Source organism: Porites lutea, chromosome 1, assembly GCF_958299795.1.
Source record: "Porites lutea chromosome 1, jaPorLute2.1, whole genome shotgun sequence".
In the NCBI taxonomy this organism is placed as follows: domain Eukaryota; kingdom Metazoa; phylum Cnidaria; class Anthozoa; order Scleractinia; family Poritidae; genus Porites; species Porites lutea.
In genome coordinates, this window is record NC_133201.1 from 53,014,318 (window position 1) to 53,036,149 (window position 21,832).

Sequence of the window (21,832 nt, forward strand, 5' to 3'; positions counted from 1 at the left end):
GTATTTGAATTGATTTTGTCAATTCGAGGTTTCCATTAGTAATATTCGGGTGATTTGGTACTTAGTGACATTTGTTTTTCTACCTCGGCACTATAGTTTTAGAGGCTCTTCCGTTATACTGTAGCTACCGAAGCTATGTGGCTTGGAAAATGGTAAATTAAAAATGCTACCAAGAAATTATAAATGCTTAACACCAGTTCAAACACATACGACTACTTTACAAACAAGCTAAACCGCAATGAAACCGTCTAAACCACCCATTTGGAATCCAAACCGATCGTAATCTTCAGGTTGCTGTTACGCATGCTTGACACGTATGTAGTCAGTATTCGTTAAATCAGGTTTGTCACTAAGATTTCAAGTTGCCAGCTGGGGCCGGTTGCTCGAAGCCTGGTTAGCGCTAACCGTTGGTTAAGAGGTATCAAAATGTATAGGTTTCCATGGTATTTAACGCTGGTTAGCACTAACCATGCTTCGAGCAACCCGGGCCAGGTAAATACAACAAGTAGGCGGGGAATCAAACGGCTACGGATTTCTTTTGGTTCTATTTTTCTTCTATTTTCCTATGAAAGAAGCCGAAGGCCACGTTCATAGTAGCCGGGGGAAATCCCTGGCTCCCGCCTCTTAAAAACAGCCCTGCCGTTTGGTCTTTTACGTCACAACCTTCCCGTGAAACATACGCAAAGCACCAGAATTAGAGCAAAAGCGTTTTGAACTTTAATAAGAAGCCTGAAATTCACCCGCCGGCACTCCCTAACCTTTGGTTATTACTACAAGTACGAATATAATATCACATGGCCTACCTTTGCAACTCCAGCAGCAATCACCCCTACTCCCACCTCAGACACCAGCTTCACACTAATACGGGCCTCAGGATTTGAACATTTCAGGTTGTAAATGAGCTAAAATAATGATAATAAAAACTGAGTATCAACTGTCTGGGAATAACAAAGGCTGCTATACACTTCAACAACAGGGCCGCTACACTACTGTCAAAAATTTCAGCTTAATGTTTGGGACGCGTCAACACGGGATTATGACGGATTGCTTAAATATGCTCGGGACGCGGGGGAGGGGGAGACATGTCCTTACATCTTTCGCGCAAGCTTTTTGAGCACATCATTAACTCATAGTCTTGATAAGCATCCGCTGTTGGGGGAATGAGCCCGAGAATGAAAAAAGCGGGCAAATCAAGCCTATCAACCGACTTTAACTCTCTGTAAACATTTCCTGCCTTCAAGGACAAATATGGTTATAACACAAGCAGAAAATCAGTGCCCACGCTTCTTTGCTCGAAATACACAACACTGTGTTTCAACTTAAATAAAACTAGAACTAGAATTATATTCTAATCTAATGTACCTCAGCCAAGTCTTCAATGGAATAGATATCGTGATGAGGAGGCGGACTAATTAAACCCACACCAGGAACAGACTTGCGAGTCTTCGCAATTTCTTTGGAAACCTGTTAAGAAAAATAATACATACAACAGCAATTAGAACACAAAAAACACTAGAACATTAAAACTTTTCAAACAGCTCAAAGAAGGCAATCCAAAAAATTGTTCCGTTTATTATCAAGATTGATCTTCCGACCACCGCAAGTATCCTTAAAAATATATCCTGGAAATTAGAAAAGGACTCCTTTTAAGTCACTTCCTGTGTTTAATATAGACAACACACAGACACAAGCTGTAAATGGTCCTACACAAAGATGAGCCTAAGTCTTCGGTTGGTTGCTGTTTGGTGTCTTAATGTTAAACACAAATGCGGCAAAGCATACAGCTATTTCGAGAAAGGTTGTCGGAAAAAGTGCACGCGTCAATCCTGAAAGGTATTGTGGGTGGTTTTGAGTTCACTGTTCTTTAAAGAAATTTGAAAGAATTGCACGAGAGGCCATTAAGGTATGTATGCGAGTTTTAAAGTAAAGCAACAAAAGTAGGTTTGCCAGCTACAGTGTCAGGAACAGTGTGTTGATCATGTCCCATATTATCGGCTTTCGGGATTGTCGCGTGCACATTTTTTTCCGACAACCTTTCTCGAAATAGCTGCATACGTATCTCAAAATCTCTGTGCATATCTAAGCCCAAAACCAATTGCGATAAAACCGAGGAAGAAGACTTAAAAAAGAACTATCACACCTGCAACCTAGTAATCAGCGTCACATAACAACAGAAAATAAAATAATATAAATGTAAGGGAATTGTGTTATCCAAAAACAAAACAAAAAGCGCAATGAGTATGACTACAATACAGTATGTTGCCCAGTATCCGGACACTTCAGTTTAACATTGCAATAACTTTCCTTTGTTGATCGCAAGAGCTCTGAAATTTGGCCCAGAGAAAATCTATTTAGTCCTTAATATGACTAAAGACAGTTTAACTTTTTTGCCTCTGGTTCCATCGCGAAATTAATACTTTTGCAGAGCTCCTATGTTGCCCAGTATCCGGACAGCTGGCCCAGTATCCGGACACAACAATGACAACGTAATTATACATAAATTTCGACAGGAAAACGACTTATAAGCTTCTCTTGCACTTGCTAAGTAGTCTCGCAATCGATTCCAAAAATATAACCTAGCATCACGAAATAAAAAATAAAAAATGACTGGGGTATGGTGGGGAACGCGAGCGGTTGTTTAATAGCATAATTCTTACTTCCTTGTCTAGGAAGTTTTCCACTGATTTAAGGAAGGCATCCGTGGACATGCCGAAGCCGCGGTTTGCTAGCTCAATTACCCAATCTGCAAACGAATTTTTTTCTTCATTTTTTATTTAAAAAAAAAAAGCTTGGCGAAGGGACCTCAATGCGACGGTCAAAGGTCACCCTTCTATTTAGTCTGACTTGCAGTGTTGATTTCTCCACGCTCAGTCCCTACAGACCCTACAATAACCCTGCTTTTCTAGCACTAATTCCTCCTTCTTTCACATCTCTCAAGCCCTTTGTGACATTTTTCAGACCGTTGCAACCCCATTCTAGCAGTCACAACTGGGGAAAGTATGAGAATTCCAGGTTCAACTCCGACGCTCTCGGTTATATATAGAAAATGCAGTCACGCGAAACAAGAGGCGCACACGAAATCAAGTCGCCTCGGAATGAGTGAAGAAAATTTCCGTACGGAGTTGAGTAGAATTCCATTTTACGACTATATCATATATCCTAAGCTTTAATTATAGTTATAGATATGAAATAAATCTTATCCGGATAATGTACACGGCTAATTCATCGATTCTGTACAGCAAAGAAAAAACTGTCCGGATACTGGGCACCTGACATCAATACTTGGTGAATGTTTCTGGGCTCCGTTATTCCAAACAAATCGAATTTCAAGAAGAATTAATAAACTTTCTGAGAACCTGACTTCTTTAAGTATCTTCACGTAAATATAAAACCGTTTCCTGGAAAATATGACATATTACCAACCCTTTTGTGAGCAGCACTAATTTTACTGCGCAGTAAACAGCGTAAATATTAGCCATGAAATGTTTATTCACCTGAACAGAACGGCGTCTTCTGCGACTGTTTCGCAAGCTTTCAACTCGCCAAAACCTTCATCTTAAAGCCGAAATGTTCAGCTTTCATTCGAAATACTTCGTTTACCGATAACTGAAAAGGGCGCCTCAAAAACTGAGTTTTTGTTTTAAGTGTCCGGATACTGGTACCGTCCGGATACTGGGCAACATACTGTACAGTCCAAGAATCTTTCGCCGCTGTTTAAGGGTAAGTGAGCAAGAAGTCATTACATATTTACCTTGTATCCGGGTAACTCTCCGCCTTCACCAGGCTTGGCTCCCTAGGAAATCATGTGAGAAATTTGCCTTGCTTAGTTATATCATTGTAGCCGCATTTGTCAAAAGAACACGTTCTAAATTTCGTGTGACATTAGTTTTGAAATCGCGGCTTCTCAAGCCCTTATTTACCTGTGCCATTTTGATCTGCAAGTCTTCAGCCATTGCTAAGTACCATGCATTTACTCCAAACCTTCCTGAAGCAACTTGTCTGATAGCTGACCTGTTTTCTGGGTCACTTCCTCTTATAGGATCCTCGCCACCTTCACCTGTGTTGCTTTTGCCGCCCATTCTAAAAAAAGGTAGCCGTTAAAATGTTAACATTTCTGATTTCACTTGGGGAGTTAAGGGCGCACAGTCAAAGTAAAAACTAGGGAAAACTTAGCGGGCCTCCAAACACATTGGAAGTACAGAAAGAACGTTCGAGCCAGTCCTACTTCACATGACGCTTTGCTTGAAGAACGGACTGGCTGCTTCATCGCCCGACCGTTTCCTACCGTGTCAAACCGAGCGGCCAAAACGGCATATTTTGAAAATAATAATAATAATAAAAAAATTCGAGAGTTTCCGCTAAAAGTTGCCATACATTACTATTAAATCAACAATCCTGATTAATTATGAAATTCTTTTCCCAGCTGGACTGGTCTGGGCGGTAACTGAGTTCTAATAAGTGGTAGCGCCCTAAAGCCTGGTTTCCATATGATCGCTACGATCCCTGTGATCGCTGAGAGAAAAAAAGTTCAGCGACCGCAGCGATCATAGCGATCATATGGTTTCCATATGATCGCTGTGATCCCTGTGATCGCTGAGAGAAAAAAAGTTCAGCGACCGCAGCGATCATAGCGATCATATGGTTTCCATATGATCGCTGTGATTGCTGCGATAGCTGAACTTTTTTTCTCAGCAATCGCAGCGATCATATGGAAACCAGGCGTGAGCAACCACGATGGATTTGGCTAATAAGTTTATTTACCTAAATACGTCTTTGGGAAAGGTTTTGGCCATCCCCCTGCTCGATTACGATGTAAAATTTTCTATTGCAACGTGGATAGGAAACGTACACACAAGACCTTACCATGTTTTGTTTTCTTTCTTTCTTTTTTTGAACTTGGAAACATTCCTTAAGAATTCATGCACACAGAGATTTCGCCTACTTTGACAACTTGGGCAATCTGGAAAAACCCTTAACAAGGATTTTCACATCTTTGTTGCCGCCGCTGAAGTGGTTGATTAAATTTCCTTCTTGCCAGTTCACTCTTAAGCAACAAAAATACTGTACACAATTATCAGTTCCTTTAACTCACCAGTCCTCTTAAGCGAAATTGACTTTCAGGTTAAAAATGAAACGGTAGTTCACCTACTCACTTGTTCATGGCTTTGGCAAGTGTTGTATGGGTTTCGTATGAAATGGATCCAAAACTCATGGCACCTAATAAGATTAAAATACGTAAATTACCATCAAAATTTGAATTCTCATTTGTTGCCCCTACTCATTTCCTACGGTAGTAATGGGGAGAAGTTGATAAAATATCAAGCAAATTCATCTTGTGTGAGAATGTCCGTAATTCTCATGACCACTCTGTTCTACAAAGCATTGGTATGTCAGAGAGAAACTTCATGCTGATCACTCTTAGGGCTTAAAGGGTTAATGCATTTTGGTTTCAGAAAATATCGATTGTCTCTCCCTCGAAAGGGGTTTACGCGCTTGTACCTCCGCATCTTGGACCGACCATCTGGAACCCCATTTTAGTTTTCTTCTTTGATTACTTTCCTTCGAAATATTTGGCTTTTGCGACTACTTATCGTCGTCACTTTGCGTTCCCACTGACCTCACCAGGGAAGAAAACAATATTTTCTGGAACTGCACTTTCTCTCTCTCTTTTATGGAGTGTACAGTTACAGCTCATTTCCTATCAAAATGATTCTCTCTCCAGTTGGAAAACGATTCGAGAATCTTTTCAGACATAGCTCTAGTACTAGACAAGCACGATTTTGTTTTCTGGGCATTTTAGGAGCAGCTGAAAGTGGCCAATGAAAACTTACTCTTGCCTGGGCAAATCTTCCTGATTGTTCAGAGCTTAATTAGAGCACAGCCCTGCTGTCAGTGTATTTTATAAAATGAACGTTTTTGTCATCCTTATTACAAATAAGAATAAAATACTATTCTATTTTTAAGTGCATTTTAAACAGAAACGCATACCTGTGGCAAATCTCTTGACAATTTCTGCTGCCGGTTCAACTTCTGAAATATCTAAGGGCTTCTTTGCAAATTTAATTTGAAGCTGACCTCGTAGGGTACAGGATCGAACCTAAAAAAGTTTATTTGCATCATTATTAAACTATCAGGCAAATAATCATTCAGTCTGTACTTCGGTAGAAAACTGGAAGTATCTTTCAATCATCCTCAAAGAACCTGTAGGGATGGGATAATTATGGGCCCTGCAATGTTGGGGTAAAAGAAAAACGAAAGAGCCCCCAGTACGGTACAAATATTTACGTTTTTGACCAAGCGAGTGGTCAAGATAATAAGATGTTGGCCAAGTTTTAGGGACCAAGACGAAATCGACGGCAATAAAGCGCAGAAACAAGATTGAGGCCAATATTCAGCCATCTTGACTGAACAAGCTAGCCGTTAAAAGATTTATTATATCATTATGGCCGAAACAAAATCTTTTCTTGCGGGACAAAGCGGGAAATCCCGAGCGGGCAAGATAGGCCTGTCCATCTTGCCCGCTAGGGTAGCCAATCAGAACGCAGAATTCGCTTCACCTTCCTTGCTCGTGGAGCCAGCCATAGAAAACAACTATAACTGAACCAGTTCCGGAAGCACTTGAATTGAAATCCATATTTCATCCACCATTATTTACCCTGGGTGCCAGGTCACCCAGGTCAAGACTGACACGGTCAAGACTGACAAGGTTTACAGTCACGGATAATTCAGAAACGTCTCCATCAATAAACATATTTGAAAATGAAAAGTTCTTTCATTCCGTCACAGATAGTCTAGATTTTCATCGCTTTTTCAGTCCTCCCCGAGAAGAGACTTATCGGGATGAAGCGCGGGCTAATTTCCCGAACAGCGACTGGTACTCGAGCCTACAACACTAAAGGTTGAAGCAGTACTTACCACTTCAATGGAGGTTTCGCTGTACTTCTGGTAAGCAGGTTGGCTCTTCATTCGAACTGCATCCTGCAAGAGGAAAGAAATTGTAATTTAAAACTTACACATTAATGAAGAAACAGCAAAATGGCTGCCATATCAACTAAAAAGACTACTCAGCCAAAAAGACTACTCTGCCTCGGGGTCCAACCCTTACCCTTACCCTTACCCTTTTATATACAATTTTTGACAGTCAAGAAACCCCTTTCGTCTACCTTCTATTGACAAAAGAAAACCTCTTTACACACCAAGTTTAGAACTTTGAATCCCTTTGGTTGAACTGCTGTAAAGGCCCCTTGTTACATAGATGAACAAAAGGATAGAATGTATGGCGGAAAGGTTTACATCGTGGGTTGGCTGTTATAAGTTGAACACAGGGGATAGGCAACTCAGTCAGTACCCGAACAAGCTTGGTAAATAACAGATTGGCGGTATGGCCAAAGGGAACTTTTCTGGCCAGGTGGCACCGAAGGCGGGAAATTCCGAACGGGTGAGGTGGGCCCATCTCGCCCTCTCAGGTAGCCAGTTAGAACACAGAATTTGCATTCGCTTCAACAGTCACTCATATAATAAATCATTCCATAAACTGACCTGTAAGTTTGCAATGCATCTTGGATCGTTGATATGTTTCTCTCCACCTTCTCTCCAGTGATATTCACCCTAAATAAAACATTGTTGCTCGATACTGAACTGGATCAATTTAATCTGCATCAAAATTAATTACCTCTTGTAAAATATCTTATTACTACGCCCGTCAGGACTTTTCAGGGATAAGTTACAACACTAGTTGAGGACTTCAGGTTTTGATCATGAAAAGTGTGGACCGATTTTATCCGCGTTATTATTTTACTTGTTTCTGAAACTAGAGTTGGTTATTTTTTTGGTTCTACGAACTTTAAATGTCACAATAAACAATGCAAAATCCAAAGTTTAACCCCTGCATAAGCTCATACAAAATGAGTTGCTTTAATACAACGAACATACCTTGTTGTTAACCAGAACATTGTCACAGTCACGCGTTGAAAATGCGATACCATGTTTTTTCAGGGCCTAAAAGAAGAAGTTAAGAGAACAGTCGTGGTTACACTTACTCGCGGTGTACACTGATCATGGTGTGTTACATAATGAGTCAAATTCAAGTTTGTTTACTGTGGTAACTGCCGCGTTTAGTGCGTCTTTTACGGAGGAATTTTTACAGAAGGTCATTGGCTGTTTTATCGCGCTCAAGGATATGAGACAACCATCTTGAAAGCTGTCACGACTGACTTCTTTAAAGTAACTGATGATTCCATGATTGAATCCCAATTTAAAAAAACACTCGGCCAAAAGCGGACTATATAGCACCAGATAATACAGGGGGGGGGGGGGGGGGCGACAGAGCTCAATATTTCGCAACCGACAAAAAGGGTTAAAGTGAGGAAGCCAAGAAGCCAAGGGGCGGGAGCCGGAAATGCAAGGTACGGGAAGCGGGGGGTTTGGACTCCCATGCCCCCCCCCCACTCCACAACGATAGTAGACGGGTACTTTAGCTCTGCATACAGTAATTACATACCTCTTCTGCGAGGATCTCAAAGGTCACTCCGCTCAGACGAGAGGCGGTTCCTACAAAGCACTTCTCAATAACCTTAAGCGGAAAAATAGTTGCGTTAGTGTTCTCGATTAGAAGTGAATTAAACAATCAGCAGGTGATGAAATACAACCTTTTTTTTACAGACGTACTCACCTCTTCTGCCAGTCCAACAGCCTCAAATATCTGAGCTCCCTGTTTATGATAATAACGATAAAATCATAGATAAATCATCCATATAAAGTTAAACTAAGTCAATAACAGCTGCTCAATATTTCAAGGGAGCAAGGTTGGCGTAGTGGTGAAACCACTTGCCTCCCACCAATGTGGCCCGGGTTCAACTCCTGGCGTTGACGCCATATGTGGGTTGAGTTTGTTGATGGTTCTCCCCTTTGCTCCGTCGCCGTCGATTTTCTTTTCCTCCCTAACATAAACACTTGCCTTGTAACTGTGAAGGGTCGATATCCCCATTTTGGCCATGACTTTGGCAATGCCCTTCTTTACAGCAAAAGTGTAGTTCCCAACTATTTCTTCATCTGAGAGAGGGGGATCTAACAACCCTAAAAAGAGGAATTAGAAGGTTTTAAAATTGTATTTTCAAGCTATTCAATATCAATTGACAAAGAATGTAATCAGCAATGTACAGTACCTGGAAAGTGATCAAATCACTTACCTTGCTGCCTCTGGTTGGAAACAGTCTCAAAAACCAAATACGGGCAAATGGCATCTGCTCCATAACCAAGCAACACACAGAAATGATGAATTTCTCTGGAAAACAAGTGTAGTACAAATAAAACATACATTATCGTATGAACACGTCACTAAATCATTTAGCGTTCTGTCAGACTTGATCACAATCATTCCAACTCACTCATTTTGGGGACTTATATTAAACCGTCGCATTAGGCTTTGTCATGTATGAGAAAAAAAATAATCGTTCGCGATCTATTAAAACGCGCTCTTGATTGATCTGAACGCGCTTCATTGGGCGCATAAGGAAGTAATTACTGATTTCGACTTTCGCACGACAGCAAAAATTAACAAAGCCGGGTCAATGATGCGTGATCTGCCGTAGCCGAACGCAAACCTCGCCATTACGAGTTGCCTCTAGCTTCTGCTTCAAAGCAAGGTGAGGCTACGTGCGACTCTATTGACGTGAACATGTTCTACTTTCTATCATTATTATTAAACAAATTGCCAGGGTGAAGGATTTGCACTTAGCCTCGTTTTGAATGTAAGAGTTTTTGGAACTCGCAATCTCAGTATCGGGCTCAACCTATCCAATAATAGTAATTATTATTCATTCAAAATAATCCTTTGTTTCTGATTGGCTAAAATCCTACGGATAATTCATCATACCAGCTAGCTACTGTTGACCAAATTTGGAAGTTTGCGATATGTGAAAAATGACGTGAATTGTACGGTATAATTGCCAGAAAACTGGACAGTTAACCGAGAAGACATAGAGACGAGGTTGAGTTGTTTTTTTGGTAGTGAGTACAAAATGACGGAACATTTCACTCGTTTCGCGTGGAAGAAATAGGCGAACTATTGGCTACAAACATAGCAAGAACAGCAAGAATACAACTCGACGGACGACATCTGATGTTTGGAGAACATTTGCACAATATTTGAACATCCTTTTCTCTCTTAAACTTGCCCATAAACAGAAAGGCAATTGAAGATGAACTTAACATCGACCTAAGCATGTTTTAGGTTGTTTTAAAATATAGGAATTATTTTGAAAGAATAATAAGATAATTATTGAATTCGTCTTTTGTATCATCTGAAGAATTACGGCGATCGAGGAGGGTGTTCTCGGCTTCGGCGGATAACACCCTCCTCAGCCTATTCCAATAATTGCTATTTATTCAGACAATGTTTCAGTTCGTACCTCACTTCAGCTGACTCGATGATTATTCCAACCTGCGATCGTTGTTTCATTCTAATCAGGTGATGGTGAACGGCACCTAATGACAGCAGTGAGCTGGGAAAAGTGAAAAAATATTTTAAAAATTAGTGTCGAATTTTGATTGCTGTGCAAGCTTTATTAGCCACTGTCGTTTGAGAACTCTATTTAATATTTGACGCAAAATTTTCTTTGAACGCTCCATCTGGTTTATAATTATTATTTAAAAAATTCATAGTTTCCAGCCGGCTTTTGTTCTTCGTCACTGTTAGACTGCAAAACAGTCGGTTACCCCAAAATGCGGACTGTTTTGCAGTCTACGTCACTGCTCGTGCTGTTGTTAATGTTGCGTAGGTGGCGGGATTTATCACGCGCGATTGTTAACACAGACCAATGCGAGCAAACGTCTATTTCCGGCATGGCTTTTAGCATTTACGAAGTCATTGCGTCGCTATCCGCGTAGTTGGCTTGGCAAGCAAACTAACGGCTTTTCTGAGGCTTTCCCGCTCCGAGCTAGACCAGGCGTCTTCGCAGCCAAGAACCAAGAGCCAGCCGTCAGTTAGTTAATAGGATTTATATCATTTTAGTGAGCAACTGACATGTTGGAACAAAGCTGATGTTAGCCACAATGTAATACCTCATAGGAACGTGTTTTGGTCCAGCCTTTCTGTCAGTTAACACTATAAATGCACATCCATTCTCCACAGCTTTCGAAGCCTAACAGAACAAAGAGAAATCTTTTAGGATTAAAATATCCAAATTGACCAACAAACAACTAGAGATATTTGATGATTCCACTTACTTCTTTGCAAACCCTGTCAAGTGAAGGAACAAGCCCGTTGACTCCATCTTCAATTGGATATACAATGTCAATTGTCTGAGACTGAAAATAGCATATGGTGTTAGAATGCATGGGCAAATGGCATTGTACTGTCGCTATTTATCAGCGGCTCTCTCTTTCAGTTTTATGTTTATGTTTCAATACTAGTTTAAATATGCATTTCAAGAGCGCAAATACACCTTAAAGGCGGATGTCAAGTAAATAAAAGCTATCCCAAAACTATCCCTTACGGGTGGTAGTTTCATGTATTGCAGTGTGGTGCAGACTGAGGTTAATTAATGAAGTCTGGAAGGAAACTAATCGAAAATTGTTTAAGCTTATGAACAATGCTTTCTTCTAGTAATGCATGGTTATTATTTGGAAGAAGAATTCTTATACTAGAAAGTTCAGAAGAGATTTCGAACTGCAGGTGAGAATCGAACTCACGACTCTCCGAATGCTAGTTCGGATGCCCTAGCAGCTGAGCTACCAGGGCTCTATGGCCAGCAGGGTCGGAATTTAATTCAGCCACAGAGCACCGTATCGGGGACTTGATCGAAAACGGCTGTCCACCAGCGTACAAGACCAAGACTTTACAAAATAATTATGTTATGTTATGTTATTATTACGTTAGAGAAGGATATTAATCCTAAGTTTAGTTTACACATAAAACTAAACTTACTTTGCACCATGACAGACCACACCCTTTAATGGCTTCCACATCTGCGCAAGACAGGATTGGATGGTCCAAGTACACACGATGACTATCAGCCACATCAGGTTCAAGAAGATTCGGTTCTGGCCCAACAGGACATGCCTTGAAGTGACAAAAACAAACAGGAGTATTAATGAACCCGTTACGATCAAAAGAAATGCACTGAGATATGAAAAAAGAAACGAAAATAATAAAGCTGTTTTCATACCAGTGACATGACAATTTTTTCGCGGATTGGATCTATTGGAGGGTTTGTAACCTGTTGGCCGGAAAGAAGAGACATTTTGTTATAAGAGAGTTAGACTGTTCATGGTCCTCTGTTTTTTGGAAAGATCGTCGGGATTGAGCACCTACCTTTACGAGCGGCCATCTTAGGTTCAATTGTACCGAGACAAGCCTGGGATGACTATTAAATCTACTTAGGGGGTGGGGTATGGTAATCTCAGGGCCTGCCCTCTCAGATGGCCGCCCGTGACAGAAACACTCGATCTCGATGATCTTACGAAAACACACTGGACTCTGAACAGTAATGACAATACCCTACAAGCGGAACATGCAAGCACACTTGCTACCCGCTCCTTCCTTTGTTGGTAGCTCAAATCACCCCTGTACCCTATTTAGCTCTATTTACCCAAATCTTGTTTTCATTATTGTGAGCTTAAACTTCCAGACAAGTCGAAGCTCCTATTCAAAATTGAGAAAGATGTTTTTTTTTAAAAAAAAAATCAACTTCACTGAACATGAGACGACAACAATATGAAAATTTACCTAAGGTCCTTTTAGCACTTACAGTTAACACAGCGAAGACATGAATTACTCTATTCGTTATTGCTGTTGCTTCATACCTGTGCAAACAGTTGTTTGAAATAGTCGAACACAAGCTGAGGATGCATAGTAAGGCAGGACAGTGGTGCATCATTCCCCATGGAGCCAAGAGCTTCCTTCCTAAGTAACACAAAAGGTATACATGTTGGCACAGTTTGCGCTATCAAGAATTTGCTTTTGGCCATGAGCTTAAACGACAGTGAATTTTACAAAGAAATTGAAGGCGTTCTGGGCCATCAGCGCGTTTTACTATGCGAGCGAATTTGATTGACTGTCTCAGCCATATGTTCTTCAAATCAGACAAATAATTCGTTTTAAGATGGACCCAGTTTGGTGTCAAAACCCACATTTTTATCCTGCTAGAATCTATCATTGAATTCACCCTTCTTATGGCTGCAACAGCTTTAAAAGTGAAGGCCTACAGCTGTACGTAGCGTTTTTAACATAACTGTCTATCCGGGATAGATTCCCGCGCTTTAGCGTTTTTCTTCCCCTTTTCTAGTGTTGGCATTTTCCTGAGCGCCGTGTTTTTTTTTTTCTATCTTTTACTGCAATATGCTACCAAAAAAAAGCAGTAGCCACACGAGGTCGTACACTGCCCCTTTTGTATTAGAGTGATCCTACTTTGATTTCATCTCCTCGTTGACAACGTTTAGAATAACTTACTTGTTCTTTACCATCGGCAAAATAAGTATGTTCAGATCCTCTAGAGAATATCCGAACATTGGCAGCCGTCTGTCTCTATGTAACAGTTCATTCTGAGCCGGGTGTTGGATTAGAGGTAATGCACCATCAGAAAGGTTCTTGGAGGCTTTAAATGATTGGTAAATATCAGCCAGTGTTTTGACACCCTGTCTAAGTAGTTCATTACAGGGTCGCAGGCTAATCATGCCACTCTTAACTTCATGGTCTTCAACAATGGAACCCCTCGTCGTGTCCACTAGAAGCATTCTGCCTGGCCGCAGACGCCCCTGTCAAGTTGAGATTAGCAGAAGTTAATTACATACCACGGGTAATAGAATTTTATGGTAATCATAATATTTGTTGTACGGTAAAACCCCGCGCCTTCAACCTGGATTTTAAGAACCTGTTGGGATAAAATTTGGCAGTCAAGCTCCCCCTATATAAGAACATGTTTAACATAAAATTTGAAACAGGTTCTTATTTTCTAAAATCTATGAAAAAATTCTGTACACTTGGGCAAATAAGATAAGTCAACATTAGTCAGATGCTGAAGTAGTCTCCTTCGCAGCCGCTCGGCCCGCAGTCACGCAAAAGTGGGGGCGGGGAGCATTGCGTGACTCCGGTCCGAGCGACTGCGAAGAACACTAGTGCTGAAGAGGATCGGAGTCAGCTGCAAGTAACTGTTATTCAAGATCCTCTGTTGTTGGGAACTAACACCACCCCTTTGGGCTGGCGGTCATTAAATCCTCCGCGGTTTTCATTTTCATACGCGCGCTCGACGCTCGACGATCTCTACAGGGAAAATAGAGGGTCTGCGAACAGGCTATGAAAAAATAGACTTTGCATCCATTCAAACTTTCTAAGTCAGGTCGTTACTGTACTTAAAAGAAGGGAACTACGTTGGACCACGTCCGAGTTCAGACAGATTGTTTTCGTTCTCAAGAAAACTTAAAATATGGTCATTTCACGACGTGACCCACGTTCAGAGTTGTGTTTTAGACGTTACCGTCGCCGCTGCCGTCGCAGTTCTGTGAGGTTCCCTCATAAACCAGGGTCAATACAACAAAACTTTATACCTGAAATTCAAAACTGTAGCTATCGCTTTCAAAACCCTTACTTTAACAATAAGCTACACTCCAATAAAATACAACTGAAAAAGTTGCGAATTGACCCCAATTAAACCGGATTTTTGCTTAACGAGAAAGAGAGAGAAACCAGACAGTAAAGTGGAAAGCCAGTCTGAATCAAATTCAATAACTTCTAATTACTATTCACCTTTTGTACAATTTCTTCATCGGGAAAAGTGCTGACTCCCACCTCACTTGCCATCACCATGTACCCCTGTTTTGTCACATAGTATCGTGATGGGCGCAGACCATTTCTGTCAAGAATGGCTCCAATATATCTCCCATCAGAGAATGTGAACAAAGCTGTTGATGAGCGTTTAAAATAAATAGTCATGACTATTTGGTAACACGCATTTTTAAAACTACATCTTATACTGTGACTTATAGGGGTTACGATAACGGAAAATCTCACAGAATTATACAACAAGCACTCCGGCACGGCAACAGAACAAAAATTCACAGGCAAAACGACGGAGTTGCCCAAGGCGGAAGTGATTAACCTTATATGTTACAACCCTAAAAACCAACACCTCACTTCTGCCCGCGGGCTAAGTGTCTCTTGCGCTGTAGTTAGTTTTGTTGTTTTTCCTGAGTTTAATTGCTATGTCACCACGAGTTCGTAACGTTTTGTTGCGGGTTTCGCTGTACTACCACGAGTTATGTTGTGTTACCAAGAATTTTTGTTGTTTGCCGTGCATTTTGTTGATAGCTTGTTGCGAGTGTCGTTGTTGCGCCGCAAGTCCCATTGCTTCGTCGTGAGGCTCGTGTTCTGTTCTTTTGCCGCGAGATTTGGTTTTGCAGCTATAGTCTGGTTACAGGACCATGGTAATGTACATCAGAGAGCAATCTCGATGGCTGGGATGAGGACTGGACGAATTTTAAGAGAATAGGCGGACTGCAAGCAGTCTACCTAAGCCATTAAAAGCTGATCAAGACGATACATACCAGGTCCATCCCAAGGCTCCATTGAACAAGAGATCCATCGGTAAAAATCCTGCTTATCTTGGCTCATAAGGCTGTTGTCCTGCCAGGCCTCAGGTACCATCGTCATAATGGCCTGCAAATGTTTCAAAATCAATATTAATTCATTTTTGTAAACAGACTGACCTAAGGTTTTGGTGAAATGACCTTAAACACCAAATACATGTATGTAAAACATTGTAAAACATTGATGTAAAACGTAAGTTGTTTTAAGCCACACGCAGAGTATTCGAATCGTTTTCGACCGTCCACACGAAACGCTAAGACGATGGCGAGTAATATATTCTCACCAGGAATACCCACACACGAAGCCAAATGAATCTAAACTTATAAGATGTGGGAGAATCGGCCCTCGGCAACAACTCCCCGATAACCATGAACACGGCACTGAACACTTAATTACCGAGACCTCCACGAAGGGGAACAGGAAAAATGTGGAGAGAATATGGTCCATCGCTGCGGGGAGGAGGGTGAGGGGAGAACTTCTTGCGAGGGTTCCGAGACCTAAACTTTACTGGAACTGGCTGAATTGACATGCAGGCGGCCGTTAGATTGACGGACAGGGTCTGTGCGTATTCCGCGTATTCCCCTGGGCCACGCTGCGAACGCTGAGAAGTGCATTGCTGTTAATTTAGGCTTTTGCGCGTTTTATCCAGTGAGATTAGCTTTCCTCACAAAGCATGCGTAATTTTAGTAGTCTATGATGCATTACGTCATCGTATTCGAAAACTTCCGTTTTCACACGTAAACGAAAAGCGGGCGTTTTTAAAAATCTCCACTCCGTTATCACCGGACACGTGTGGAAGGTTAACCTGCGAACAACAGACGCATTACCGGTCGTCGCTTCTCTCCCTCCGAAAGGAGGGAGAGAAGCGACGACCGGAACTGCGTCTGCTGTTCGCAGGCTAGTGGAAGGTGGGCCAAACCGCTGTCAACAACGTAGACGTGTGGATGCGGCCAATGTATGTATAATGTTACCTCTGGAAGAGTTCGGCCACCTGCCATCACAAGAAGTTCAAGAACATTGTCTACAGTTCCAGAGTCTGACAGATCTGCTTCAATAACTGGAAAGAGTCTGGTCAAATAAAAACAAAGATTAGAAATTATAATCACGGTTTACTAATAATACCTAGTACAGTGCTCTGAGCGTAACTGTTTTCAAAGTCGCCTTTTGGCCTAAAATTATAAAAATGGTCCCCACTCAGTACAAAAAGACACTTGGTGCAATTATAAATTGTGAGATTGGTTGGAATATTCATGAAGATCAAGACGAAAATTGTCCACTTGACAAAAAAATAGGCCTATTGGTGCCCCCCGGGGGTATTCCTTTTCATGGCCTATACAGGAAGGCTCCGCCCAAAAGTGGCACCTTTTTCAGGCATCAGGTTAAACAAAGGGTAGGGATTTCACTCGTTGAAGTATACGGGTGAAAAATCTGTCATTTCCATGTGTAAAAAAGCCCAAAAGGGCTAACCGATACATTTTATAGCCATGAAAAAGTCAAGAAAATGTTCTGGTCTTGATATTTATCCATATTTTAAGGACAGCGCATTTTTATCAGTTAAAAGAGATGAAAAGTTCTAAACGAAGTATGTGAAAGGGGTACCATTTGTCAATTAAGAAACGGTATACGAAAGGGGTACCCTTTTCTGTCATAAATGGTATATAAAAGGGTAAGAGGTTGGACGTCTGGGTGGGGCCTCCCCTTCGAAATCTTTGCCGAGTACCAAACCGGAATTGGTGCCAATTGTGGGTTATGCTCTTCTTCTAAATTTGACCTACAATAGATAGAATGCTGTTTACTTACTTTTGAGTGTCACTACCATAGTATTTACTAAACATTGTTCCCTCTCTTGTGTTCATGTTGTTGATGTTTCCTCTTATTGTGTTAATTTCTCCATTGTGGGCCAGATACCTGTAAAATAACCACCGCATTAACCCTTTCACTGCCAGAGTGTTTGATGGAGTTTTGTAAGGTGACTCTAACTTTTGAGTCTATGGACGAAATCCTATGATGTGACCATTCAAGCGAAAGCTCTCTGCCTGTACTTTCACATGATGCTATTTGTTTGTCAAAATTTTTGAAAATGAAATGTGCAAATTTGGTCGAAATTTGCCTTTGGCCACATTTGGCAGTGAAAGGGTTAAGGAGAATGTAAAATCAAATACACTAGTAATAACCAAAGGTTAAGGAGTGCAGGCGATAACGACAGAAGGTCAAACACTCTTGCTCCAACAAACACTGTGTTTGATGTGGTCAAACCACCTATGATCAGAATATAACTAAAATAATTATTATAACTATACTCAGCTCGTTTCGTTTTTTGCTATTCTGAGTAGTTTTTTGCCTGATCTATTTTAATTCATTCTGTTACTGGTAAACGTTTTTTAAGTTGGAAAATTAAATGGTTGGTTGCTGTTTTTGTTGTTACAGTAATAGAAGGACCAAATGCGTGTGATCGGATTGCCTTCTGTGCATTCCATTAACAGTCTTAAGGGAAGTCCACACAAAGCTGGCTACATACATGTAATAGCAACTTTGAAATTACGATTGAGGGCTCCTCTTGTCACCCGCAATATAATAATGATAAGCTTCATTCAAGTGTCATGTAACTTAAGCATGGTGTTGCTAATTGGGGACACCGTAACATAAATCAAAAAAATAAAAAATATATAATTATATACACTTAGATTTCTGTGAATTAAAAAAATAAAAAAAATTATTTTCTTTTGTTTTTGGGTATGATAATGTATGATAATGACTTTGAAACAAAAGAAAAGAAAATTTAAACCAAGGATAAAATTGAACCACAAAATATACATACTATAAGTAATAGAAATATAGAGTTATGTGTATATGTACATTATGTCGAAAATTGTAGGATTATAGTTAAGAATGACATAGAAAACAGCCTGTTAGACATTTATCGAGCAAAAAACTTTCCAAGTCCATTTTCTTAATTTTTTAATTTCTTAATATCTAAAAAAAATCTGATTAGGATTCTCCAGCACCGTCAGGAGCCGATTACTCCTAGTAATATATTCAGCTCCTGTCACAATGAAATACCTACACAAAGGTATAGAAACATCAAAGGTCTCTGGAGCTCACAGGAACCAAATTTTAAATTGATTTCTTGACATCCTAACAAATTAATATTACCTGTTTGGATGTGCTCGCTCCCAGCTTGGAAATGTGTTTGTTGAGAACCGACCATGAACCAGAGCAAAATGGGTCCTGTACCAAGGCAAAACATGATCTCAGATAACACAAATAAATTAATTACAATAACTAATTATAAATAAAGAGAGAACCTACAACATACATCAAGCTTTAACTAAATTAATGGCCATCAAATAATAGATATTGTATAATAAAGACTGTCAATCGCCATCATTTGAAAAAAAGTTTTGCGGTACATAATTATTATGATAAAGCCAATTGTTAAAACCGATACATTCATGACAAGCAGGTGTATTACATGTAAATATCTTGGTTTGACTAGTTGAGGAGTCATTGTTCGTAAAAACATTGTTCGTAAAATCCAACTAGTGGTCTATTATCAATGCTGCATTCTGATTGGTTGAGCTACTACTAGGCTATATGTTACAGCCCACTAGTAGTGCAAAGCGCCCGCTTTTTGGCAGCAAAAAAAGGCTTAAAGTCTAGCTTTAACTAGCTAAATTTGTTTTGTCTCGATACTTTTGACCAACTAGTTGGATTTTACTACAACAATTATTGCTCTCGCCCTCATGTCCTCTGAGTCAATACCCCATTCAGCCTTCAGCCTCGTGGGCTATTGACTCAGAGGCCATCTCAGGGTGAGAGCAATAATTGTTAATTATATTCCTAGACTTTCACTCAACTATAAAAACAGGGACAGCCATTGGCCGATTCTTGGTCACATGGCCTTGACTAAAATCAAATGTATCCTGATCATGATACATTGAACAATGTACCCCCCTCGGGTTACATTACAGCATGTGATCAAAGCATGGTGGAGAGTGGCGTGACAGAAGGCAGAAACAACACTGCCAGTTTTCTTTTTCGTGAATGCACACAACAACACAAACATGAAGCTTTAAGCTAAGAAGCAACAATTTTTAAAGTTATCCCAGAAGAGACACAGCAGCTAGTGGATGAGTAATAATATTAATACATTGTACCACTCCTCCTGTATGGACACTGCAAGGTAATGTTAGGAGGATGGAGCCAAAACTTGTAAATTTTTAAACCCTACACATATACACGTCGTTGGAAACAGATGATCGATAGAAAAATGAAGAAGAAAAATTAGCAGTTAGCTAGGCAATTATGTTCGAACCAAGATCTCCGCTGAATTTGGGTATGTTACAAGCATTGATTAACCATTTAAGGCATTGTTTTAAGTCCATGATGACAGCTTTAGTACTTGCCAGTAATCCTCTGACTGCAAATCTGGAAAGAAATCTTGCAGCTGTACTGGCTTCAACATTCCCTAGAATAACAAATAAAAAATTAAAAAAAATTTCCTGAGAAATGTACTCCAAATTTCACAGATTGTCTTAGTGCAGTCAGGTTGTCATTCAATAACAAATTGACCATGTTGCTCCAATTGATACATATATCTACGCCATCTAGAGCACAATTTACTATTTTGTAGCAAATTTTTAAATGAAACAAATCCGGTCAAAAGCATTATTCATCATAGCCTGTACAGAAGCAAGGAAAAATTAAGTTGGACGTATACATATTTGTAAATGAGACCATGCAGTAAATAGATTTCATTGAGTGAGTGAATACTTTCATGATGCTGAAAAGGGGAGTCAAGTTGCGCTACTGCAGTCTCCCGTTGGCATTTTTCTCAGTAATCGAAATAAAATTTATCTTTTAACTTGTGGTATTTATAAAATTTATCTTTCAACTTGCGTATTACATCATCTGAACTAACTGCAGAAAGATTATGAGTGTTAAAGAAAGTGTGAAGATTTTGCCTGTGCAGATACCTTAAATTTCTTTTGTTTCAAAAAAGCGGTCTAATACGTACATTTTCTTTAACAAAAATAGCCTACACAAAATATTTGGCCAACTTACTCAAATGCCTAAATGTCATATACTTGTAATGAACCATCAAAAGAAAAAATCAAAGTAGTAAAAATAAGGAATAACATTAACAATAAGTATGTGTAATCAAATGGTGAGGAGTGAAAAAGGCTCGGGAAATTATTAGGATTTGGACAAAAGGCAAGTGAAATTAATCCCTAATTTCACGAGTATACCATTTGATTACCTATTAATATCATGGGTGACGAATTACATTAGCAATCTTGGATTTTGACAAGTTTATCCTGGATCATATCGATCGAGAACTCCACTCTCTCAAATGTTTAGACCTTAAATTTGGTTTATAAAGTTCAGAATTTTTCAGACTTTTTCGGCAAAATACCTGTTAGAATCCTTCTTGATGTTCTCTTGTGTGTTCAGGTTTTCTAAAGCGTCTTTTTGTGCCCTGAAATCTTCATTCACGGCATTTTAAAACTTCGTCGCCATCTTGACACTGAGACGTATGGAAGGGTTGCCATGGCAATTTTGTAATTCCACATGTGAAATTACAAATTAACGCTGAAATTTCGTGCCAAAATTAAGGAGTAATTCGTCACCTATGATATCATCATTATAAACAATAATAATAATAATAATTGAAAGTGTTAACACTACAAGTATCACTGACTTTACCTTGTACACAATTGTATCACATGACAAGCTACAGATATAAAAACGGCGATTTTTTGTTCCAATTATATTTGTTGCCATTTTTCTCAAGAGGTAAACCTGAAAAACAAAAAAAAAACAAAAAAAAAAGAAGAAGTTAACACTAATTATCAATCACTGTTCTCAAACAAGGTAACACTGACACTCTGTAATGCATATGAGACCAGTTCTCTGAGGTTTGATGCACAAATTTTTGTATACGTACCATTCAAAAAATTTTTCAAACTATTATTTTGTTTTCCTAAACCTGTGATAACATTTCCGACCCAAACATGATGCACACTAAATCCCACCAAACTACAGTTTATCTAGTTCTACGTTAAATCTCAACTTTCAAGGAGTCAGGATGAACCTTTTGGCTGAGATGAAATTAACTTTTGAGGTGTTAAAGATGATCGAGTTAAATTCCAACCTGTTTCTTGAATGTCTCTTGATCAAGTGCACTTGTTACAAAAACCTGCAAGTAATTTATTGAATAAATCATTGCAAAAAGTGCAGTGGAAGACA

General features: G+C 39.8%; 1 protein-coding gene across 1 annotated transcript in view; it reads right to left on the minus strand.

Moving 5' to 3' along the window:
• The window catches only part of LOC140921484 (uncharacterized), a 52,066-nt gene that overhangs the window by 20,434 nt on the left and 9,800 nt on the right, over positions 1-21,832 (minus strand). Inside the window, exons 6-33 of the mRNA XM_073371490.1 lie at positions 21,738-21,782; positions 21,290-21,385; positions 19,990-20,051; positions 18,737-18,811; positions 17,384-17,491; positions 16,555-16,651; positions 15,541-15,652; positions 14,744-14,898; positions 13,451-13,755; positions 12,805-12,904; positions 12,168-12,218; positions 11,927-12,061; positions 11,227-11,307; positions 11,062-11,141; positions 10,410-10,502; positions 9,189-9,283; positions 8,957-9,075; positions 8,672-8,710; positions 8,501-8,572; positions 7,933-7,998; positions 7,540-7,608; positions 6,916-6,978; positions 5,989-6,097; positions 5,154-5,217; positions 3,921-4,080; positions 3,752-3,793; positions 1,363-1,464; positions 804-902 (exon numbers count right to left, since the gene is read on the minus strand). Coding sequence (XP_073227591.1) covers positions 804-902; positions 1,363-1,464; positions 3,752-3,793; positions 3,921-4,080; positions 5,154-5,217; positions 5,989-6,097; positions 6,916-6,978; positions 7,540-7,608; positions 7,933-7,998; positions 8,501-8,572; positions 8,672-8,710; positions 8,957-9,075; positions 9,189-9,283; positions 10,410-10,502; positions 11,062-11,141; positions 11,227-11,307; positions 11,927-12,061; positions 12,168-12,218; positions 12,805-12,904; positions 13,451-13,755; positions 14,744-14,898; positions 15,541-15,652; positions 16,555-16,651; positions 17,384-17,491; positions 18,737-18,811; positions 19,990-20,051; positions 21,290-21,385; positions 21,738-21,782 — 2,694 coding nt within the window. The remainder of the gene's footprint in view (positions 1-803; positions 903-1,362; positions 1,465-3,751; positions 3,794-3,920; positions 4,081-5,153; positions 5,218-5,988; positions 6,098-6,915; positions 6,979-7,539; positions 7,609-7,932; positions 7,999-8,500; positions 8,573-8,671; positions 8,711-8,956; positions 9,076-9,188; positions 9,284-10,409; positions 10,503-11,061; positions 11,142-11,226; positions 11,308-11,926; positions 12,062-12,167; positions 12,219-12,804; positions 12,905-13,450; positions 13,756-14,743; positions 14,899-15,540; positions 15,653-16,554; positions 16,652-17,383; positions 17,492-18,736; positions 18,812-19,989; positions 20,052-21,289; positions 21,386-21,737; positions 21,783-21,832) is intronic.